The 8,393-nt window shown below is 33.4% G+C and overlaps 2 protein-coding genes across 2 annotated transcripts; one reads left to right on the forward strand and one right to left on the reverse strand.

Moving 5' to 3' along the window:
• The first annotated feature begins 3,919 nt into the window (after positions 1-3,919).
• Positions 3,920-5,636, forward strand: LOC111410649 (leucine-rich repeat protein 2-like). The gene is made up of 7 exons (XM_023041099.1): positions 3,920-4,050; positions 4,145-4,277; positions 4,373-4,444; positions 4,533-4,676; positions 4,755-4,826; positions 4,915-4,986; positions 5,379-5,636. The coding sequence occupies exons 1-7, from the start codon at positions 3,972-3,974 to the stop codon at positions 5,443-5,445; spliced, it is 639 nt and encodes a 212-aa protein (XP_022896867.1). The 5' UTR covers positions 3,920-3,971; the 3' UTR covers positions 5,446-5,636.
• Positions 5,637-6,589: 953 nt separating this feature from the next.
• Positions 6,590-7,772, reverse strand: LOC111411452 (transcription initiation factor TFIID subunit 4b-like). Its single transcript, XM_023041984.1, has 5 exons — positions 7,680-7,772; positions 7,134-7,193; positions 6,971-7,052; positions 6,783-6,891; positions 6,590-6,693 (listed from the first exon to the last, which is right to left on the reverse strand). The coding sequence occupies exons 2-5, from the start codon at positions 7,178-7,180 to the stop codon at positions 6,590-6,592; spliced, it is 342 nt and encodes a 113-aa protein (XP_022897752.1). The 5' UTR covers positions 7,181-7,193; positions 7,680-7,772.
• Between the last annotated feature and the right edge of the window lie 621 nt (positions 7,773-8,393).

Consider the following 8,393-nt stretch of genomic DNA (forward strand, 5'->3'; position numbering starts at 1 on the left):
CGATCTTCCCGGGCTATGATGTTATTTGGTTTTAATCTTCAGTCGACTTAGCCAAATGGCTGAATGAAATTATAACACCATAATTGAGACGACAAGATCCAAAAGTTAATTGGGCCATTTGAAACAATCTAAATATTTTAGTGTTGCTCATGGCCCAACCCACTTTCTTAGATGGCCAAAAATGAGAGACTTTACTTGGCAGCCAATTTGTCTACTTATTGGGCCTCTACTTGACCCAATTGTTAGCCTAATCCTACTTACCATACTTGGGCCACTTGATTTAATATAGTGGGCCTTTATCTCCCTTTGCAAGAACAATTCGTCCTCTCCTCTCTCTCCGTGACTCTCGGTCATTGCGTTTTCTTCTACACTTCTGCCTCCTTTCAATTTCTACCTCTTGTGGTGGTTATATATGAGATATTGTATACCTTTATGGTCTTCTAAGTGAACTATCTTTTTGGTAACCGAAAGTGGAAGTTTGGTTATTGCCTTGGGTCATTGTGGGGTTATGGTGTTTTGGTTGGAAGAAACTGAGTTTGGGCCAACCTTGGTGATCAATATACACTCTACAAACCACACATTTTTAAATAATATAATATTACACGTAAATTCAAAATTTTTCCTCATTTTTTAATTACACATTCTTCATCAATCTACCATTACAAAATACATTCTTTCAAGATAATATGACTCAAACTCAAACAAATTTCAATTTAATTAAAAGTGAGACACCCTATGACCTTCAAATGTAGATCCAATAGCAACAGATAACAAAAAATAAGAAATTAGTAATAGTTTAAAATCTTAGCAAAACATGCTCTACAAAAAACAATAGCAAGACACAAAAAGAGAAGAAAAAGGTATTAGTTTAAAATCTTTGCCAAACATGCTCTACAAAACAAAGTCAAAGATGTTATGTTAAAAAAGTAAAAATATGCAAACAACATTTTAATTAAAAATGAAAGTATATCACCTTCAATGAACAACCTCAATTCACATCCTAAAAAAAGGGGGGGGGGGGTAAGAACTGATAAATAATTTAAATTGTTCTTAAAAGCATATTGTAAAATTATAAAAGATATTCATTTAAAAATGTCAAACTACATAGTGTGTCGTATTTTAATTAAAAAGTGACACATCATATGACTTTCTAATGGAGAAACAAATATCTAGTAAAATAACACCTATGGCCTCTCGGGACATAATTCAGTGGTGTAAATAATATGAGTGGGGCAATCTCAACCTTGTTGGTAGCCGCAGTGTGACCAGTGTACGGACAAGCTCTTGTTCCTTGGTCTGCTGGAGCATATCCCGCGATTTATTTCTCTCACGATACTCCAAGGACAGGGTGATGAGGCCTTTAAAGTTGGGTTCAACCTTTTTTTAAAAAACATGCTCTATGACTATGTGATATTTTAAAAAGTCAAAACACACCTAACACAATAAAAATGAAAAGGACTTGCTAAAAATAATCCTAAGATATCAATGGCTCCCAATATCTTTTTTTTTTTTTTTTTAAATCACAGGTAGAAATACAAAAAGATCAGTATTAATGTTCTTAAATTAGAAAGTGACTGCATCACCAGTTAACCAAGGATCTCTGAAAAACATTAACCACACTCATAATTGCATACAATTATGTTATGTTGGAGATGAAAATACTCTAAATTAGCTGTCAAAATAATTCTACCCAATATGAACATATTAAAAACAAACGCCCTATACTTGGTTCATGTGTTATATTTCAATGGCTATAGTATTATTCACTTATCCATTACTTATTACTATTTAGTTATAATTAAAACCATTTATAAACACTTCTTAAATATGCAAAGGACTAAAAATCAACAAATTCATTTTACACTAAAAAAAGCCTTAAAATATTTTTTAATTACAAATTCTAAAAAATAATAACAACAATGGAAATTTAAGAACCGAGCTTAACTTGGATTTGTACCATTGCACAGCAAGATTTTTCGTATTTTAAGTTTGAAATTTGACATTTTTCTCACGATTCCTCTCGATCGCTTTAGGTTTACTAATATTACATTGACCTTTTTCAACAATCGATGAAATTATATAGGTAAAAACCAACAAACATTGATAAAAATCAAAAAATTTTAAAAAAATCAGAGCTTGGATAAAGGAGATTAAAATCGCGAAAAGAAATTTATGGTTTCATTTTCTTTGACAAGGACGAAATTTGCCCCGCCAAAGACTTTAATACTAGAGAACGTATTTTTCAAAAAATTAAAAATGAGGACGTATTTTTAAAAATTTTCTGATTGGACGTATAGGTCTAATTTTCCCCAGAAGTCCAGCTAGAACTAGTCAATTCATGGACCTCGTAATAATTGACTCTACTTTTCTTGTAAATGGAGTTAACCATCACAATGGTCAGTCAAGGTCATCGACGTACAAATTCTTCCGGATTGTAGAAACCGCATGAATTATTTTAATAGCAGGGCCCACTTGTGTTAGTGGGCAGTCAAAATGAGTGTGCTGTACTCTCAGCATTATTCAAACTGCATTTGGTTCACTATGCCAATATCGTTAAGGTTTTGAGTAATTATTTGTTTGAGTTTGAGCTAGAGCCCCATTTTTTTTCAGAAATTGTATTTTGAAATAATATTTTTTTAGAGAATGTGTGATTAAAAAATATAATTTTTTTTTCAATTTACATATAAAATTATTTTCTGGAATAATGTTAATTGAAAATAATTTTTGAGGAAATGGGAGGCCAAACATTAGTTAAATATGTCCAGGATTAATAATCACACCAATTTTTAAGATTACACAAGTGATCAGTTGTTTAAAAAAATCTGAAATAATATTAAACGTAAATCTATTTTTTTAATCACGCGTTCTCCAAAAAAGTATTATTCCTCTAATTGTAATGTAGAATAATGGGAGCTAAATGGATGCTAAATCATTCGTGGTGTTATTAAGAGGGTGTATTCAATTGAAACTTTTGAAAATTTTGACGGACTTTCATGAATCTTTTATAAATTTGTATAGAATTAGTGGAAATCTTCAGTAGACTTTTATAGACTTTCATTTTAAAATTTTTATAAACTTTTGTAAAATTTGAAAGACTATTGAAAACTTTTATTTAAAATAGAATTCACCTTGATATGATATAATGGTGTGAAATTTTCACATACGATGTGTTGGTTCCCACAATTCTCCATTTCTTTCTCTTTCCCATATAATAAAGTAAAAGACTTTTTGATATCAATATCCAGTGGTTTTGGAGGTCGAAAGGTGGTTGAAAATGGCTGGCAAGCGGCGAGTGGTGGGGGTGAGTTACGGGAAAAAGGTGAAGTTATTTTGGTGGGTTATTTGCACTTTTTAAAAAGTTTGGACTTATAGTTGCAATTTATTTTTTATTTTTCTTTTCTTTCTTTTTTTTATTTAAATAGGAGGAAAATTGGCCATTTTATGTTAAAAATTTGTGAAAATGACGTTCAACGCAAAGAAATAGAAACGTTTTCCACAATAAACTTAAAACGGTGGTGCTAATGATCTATAAGGGTGTACTTAAGCATGTACACCCCTCTAACATGGGGTGTGGGATCCACCCGAATAAAAAACACTTACTCGGGTGGATCCCACACTTCATATAAGGTGGGTGTACACCCTTAAATACACCTCATTATGTACCACTAGATTAATTCAACTTAAAATACATTGACGTTTTGTATAAATTACCGTGTCATAATTAACCCAATTGCATATGGATGGAACCGTAGAAGAAAATGCGGGACGGTCCCCTAATTCTGCTACAGTTGTGACCAACAATCTTAGCAGAAAGTACAAGAGAATCATGCACTCTGAACATCTCATACCATTCAAAGCACGGAACAGTAACTGGCTTACCAATGTTGACTTGACTGTGTGTCTCTTCCTCTATATGTATGTATTTCCACCTTAGACTTTACCATCAGTCTCTCTCTCTCTCTCTCTCTAAAATGGCTTTTCCTTCCTGCCTCTTCTACACCCTCCTTCTCCTCCTCTCCTTTTCTTTTTCAGTATCGACCAATATCGAAGGTAATTTTTATATATGTATTTTTTTTTCAAAAGGGTTTTATGAATTTCTGAGTGCCCATCTGACAGATTTCTTGTTTTTGAATTTGAATCTCAGGAAATGCTTTGCATAGTTTAAGAACAAGACTTTCTGATCCCAGCAATATTCTTCAGAGTTGGGATCCTACTCTTGTCAATCCTTGTACTTGGTTCCATGTAACATGCGATTCCAACAACAATGTTGTTCGTTTGTAAGATCTTAATCCTATGTTGTTTTTATGAAATCATTTTGCATTTTCCTGTCCATTATTTAATAATAGGACTGTTAATTTCAATTTGTATATAGGGACTTGGGCAATTCTAACATTTCTGGAAGTTTGGGTTCAGAGATTGGTGAACTCAAGCAGCTGCAGTATCTGTATTCTTCTTAACTCCGTTTTATATTTAATGTTTTACCTTTCGGTAATTCTTATGATAATAAGGTAGAAATTTTCCATGGAGTGCAGGGAACTTTACAGTAACAACCTAGGAGGAAAAATCCCCAAGGAGTTAGGGAACTTGAAAAATGTTATTAGCATGGATCTATATGGCAACAAATTTGAAGGAAATATTCCAAAATCTTTTGCCAAATTGAAGTCTCTTAGATTTTTGTGAGTATAAATACTAAATAGATAAAGTCAGCACTCATTGATTCTTGAATTTGGTATTCATTAGCTGTTTACTTGCAGACGATTAAACGATAACAAGCTAACAGGATCGATTCCGAGGGAACTAACCACTCTATCAAACCTTAAAGTTTTGTAAGTTTGAAAAGTGCAGTAGTTGCATACCTCAAAAGTTTTAGTTTCGATTTCTATAGCTTATGTTTGGAGAATTCTATGTTTGCAGTGATGTTTCCAACAATGATCTTTGTGGAACAATACCTGTCGATGGCCCTTTTGGTAGTTTTTCTATGGAAAGGTACTTTCACAGCGAGTTCTGTTGTCATTTGATTATGCTCAAGTTTAACTATTATTTGAGTTGAACTATGTTGTTTCCACCTCATTTATGCATCCTTACATTGATGTGTTTTAAGATTCTGATTTGAGTGGGGATTGAAGTAAAATTTTCATCTTGTACGTCAAAATTTGTGTATAGCACATCGATTTTTATGTTTTTGCCTCCGATGTTAATTTTGATAGTCTATGTAGTGAAGTAAAACATTCTTTTCCCTGAAATGACTAGAAAAAACACGATACCCTTACTGTTATGTTCGACTACACCAGTCTCCACAGTATCACAGATGGACCTAGTTGTCCTTCAAATGTAGAGGCATATTCGGTATTTGATCTTCTTTCTGGCATTCATTTCAGTTTCAAGCACAACAGACTTAATGGACCTGAGCTGAAAGGACTGGTGCCTTATGACTTCGGATGCTAAGTTGGTAAAGAATGGTCTTCCCTCGCTCTTCGCTAGCTTGGCATATGAAACAGAGTAGTAGAATTTTGAATAGTGACTTGATATGTATCTCAGTACTATAAATTGTAACAGGACGAAACTGGATAGCAGCTTGAATTGCTAGACAGGGATGATAATAATGAATTGAAAAACTCAAATCGGTTCTCCTCTAACCTTGAATTTTCACCTCTTCAAACTGATGCAAATTGAAATTTTACCGATTGCATAAGCAATAGTTGAGTGTCGAATTTGACATAAGAGGTTCCCTTTCCAGTAATGCAATAATGTTCTTGATTGAGATCTTGTGCTCTAAACCATTTATTATCTCTGCAATGAATAAAAGTCGAACTATTCATAGACCATCAAAAGAATCAAAAAACGCCTCTACACAATCTGTCAGCATTGTACCTTTTCTTGGTGATTCTTGTTGAATATTACTACTACTGCTACTAGCTTCTTGCTTCTTCCATTCTGATTTGTCCATAAATTTCCATTTCAATGTGATGTCGTCCCAACCTGCAGCTGCCCTGGCTGCTCTATTTGCAGAGCGAAGTGTATCATCCGCAGTTCTTTTCATTTTATTTTCCTAAAAATGCAGAACAAGAAAAAAACAATATATCGACTTATATCTAGCAAAAAGTATGAAATTTCTTTCCTGAGTCATATTCGAAAATACCAGGGAAGGTTCTGCACATTTTATGTCTTTGTTCATGTGAATGTTCGAAGCCTTTTCTCCTCTAGACTGCATTTATAAATATACTTGAAGTGAATTGCTTCCCTATTCTCAGAAAGAACTCAACTCTTCATTGAAATGAATCAAAAAACTGAACAAAAGTTCTTTAGGTTCTTGATTGTTACCTCTTTATCCCGAGTAATCATCTTCTTCCAAAGTTCCTGGTTAGAGATGACGACGCAATGCTGAACTTCTGCTGTGGACAACATTAGGCTTCTTTTCTGTCGAAGATTCAATAAGATTTGATACGAATCAAAGACAAAGAAGCCGATATGATAAAACATAAACAGGAAATTTTAAACACCAACCTTCTTTGACAGCTTAATCAAATTGCTTATTAGTCCATGCAGTCTTACCTTTACACACTGAAGATTTAACATGATAAGAACTCCATTAACAAATCTCTCCTAAAAATAGACTTATACTGAGTAATTTTCTCACCAGTGATAAGCATTGTTCCACATCTTCAGTTCTGCTCTTAATTCCACATCTTGACACTGTCGGAACGACTAAAAAAACAATGAATATTTACGAGAAAAAACTGGTATTTGAAAAAAATTCTCAAGAAGTATGTTTCTAACAGAACTGATGTTCTCCAATTTTCTCTGCAAGGCATTTTTCTGCAGAATTGTCGTTTCTTCTTGTGACAGAGCTCTACTTTGCTCGCCCGACGAAAACATCACCTTCTCTTCTACCTGATAAAGAGAAATCATAAAATTAAAATGTTCAAGCTTTCAAACGTGAAAAATTACGAAGAATATGAACACGCTGTACCTCTACACGGATTCTGGCTATGGCAATTTCGTCATTACTGTCGGTATTTTGTTGAGGTTCATGGCGTGACTTCTGCTTTTTCCTGAAAGAGAGATTGCTGAGTATCTAATAAAAAATTATTTGGTTATGAAGATTTGAGCAAAAAATGGAAGTGTATGAAAACCTAGTAACACATTTTTGATCAAGTTGCCTCTTGGCAGACCTCTCCATAGAATCGAAGAGCCTGCAGCATACATCTAAATGATATTAAATAAAGTGGCACAAAAGAAATTGAAGTACATTTACTCAATTACATATACAGAGGAAAATGTGTTTCTCCCATACAATGGGGAAATAAACAAAATTATAAATTATAAGTTTAAACCCAAGAATCATCACAGAAAGAAAAAGAAGAACTATAATGAAAAATTCTTTCAACCTGCAGTCAAACTTCAAAATGCATATTAAAAATGAGAAAATCGTACAAATCTTAAATAGAATATTGTTACTCCAATTTCCCGGAAAAATCATTTCATTCTGTTCTTGAATACAAGAAAAGGAAACTGCGAAGAAGCATTCAAGATTCAGGTAGTGAGACCACGACGAATATTCTAAAAAGGTGGTGAAAATTTCCGGGTTTTCCGAAAGATCATCATAGCCAAGAAAAAAACAGTGTAATTCATTCTGAAGATTTCGTAAATGCATAATGATGAGAACTGACCGAACCAACCTGATTTTCTTGGAAGAGAATATGGCAGAAACCAATTGTCGCAGTTTCTTTGTTGGCTAAGCTGGCTGTATGGTAGGTTAATTACTCTAGAAATGTTGTGGTTAAGTCGGCTCGTCTCAGTATTTAGTCGAGCAGCGAATTTTTTTGTACGAGTCTCTTTTAATTTAGGCACGTGCGGACTTGTTAAAAATTAAAAATAAAAAGTTGGTTAGTCAAGAGCTCGAGCCTCACCAAGTATGAGTAGAACCACACTTTGATTGAGGGAGCTGACTTACATTGAGCTCACCCCATTTGGCATACCTCATTTAATCTAACCTTTTGAATTCAAGTAGTGCTTAATTAATTTAATGATTTGTTATTTTGACTGTATTTAATAATTAATTATAAATCTCAATCAAACTTCCTTACAAGAAAAAAATAAAAATTAAAACATTCGCAAGTTACTATTAAAGCTTGGAATTAACTCTTCTAAGCATCCATTTATTACTCAAAAATTTCATTGCATTCCATACCATTCGTCCTAAAAATTAATAATTATCTTACATGAATACTCAATAATCTCGACTAGATGTTTTTAAGGTGGTTTAGATCCCCTAATTGAGCTTATCTTTGCTCCATTACCCAAACACACCCTTCTGCGACTAAATTTTGTAAATCGATCCCTGAATTTTGGACATGACAAGTTGATCCCTAAGTTTTCTAGATTCTGCAAAT

The sequence above is a fragment of the Olea europaea genome, chromosome 15 (genome assembly GCF_002742605.1).
Source record: "Olea europaea var. sylvestris chromosome 15, O_europaea_v1, whole genome shotgun sequence".
NCBI lineage: Eukaryota > Viridiplantae > Streptophyta > Magnoliopsida > Lamiales > Oleaceae > Olea > Olea europaea.

Excerpts from the sequence above, each read along its gene's own strand:
- LOC111411452 (XM_023041984.1), bottom strand. The coding sequence starts at position 7,180 with ATGGAGAGGTCTGCCAAGAGGCAACTTGATCAAAAATGTGTTACTAG. Across the intron at positions 6,892-6,970 it reads TAGCCAGAATCCGTGTAGAG|GTAGAAGAGAAGGTGATGTT; the intron begins GTACAGCGTGTT and ends TCTCTTTATCAG. Across the intron at positions 6,694-6,782 it reads GAGAAAATTGGAGAACATCA|TGTCAAGATGTGGAATTAAG; the intron begins GTTCTGTTAGAA and ends TCGTTCCGACAG.
- LOC111410649 (XM_023041099.1), top strand. The coding sequence starts at position 3,972 with ATGGCTTTTCCTTCCTGCCTCTTCTACACCCTCCTTCTCCTCCTCTCC. Across the intron at positions 4,445-4,532 it reads CTCAAGCAGCTGCAGTATCT|GGAACTTTACAGTAACAACC; the intron begins GTATTCTTCTTA and ends CATGGAGTGCAG. Across the intron at positions 4,987-5,378 it reads GGTAGTTTTTCTATGGAAAG|TTTCAAGCACAACAGACTTA; the intron begins GTACTTTCACAG and ends CATTCATTTCAG.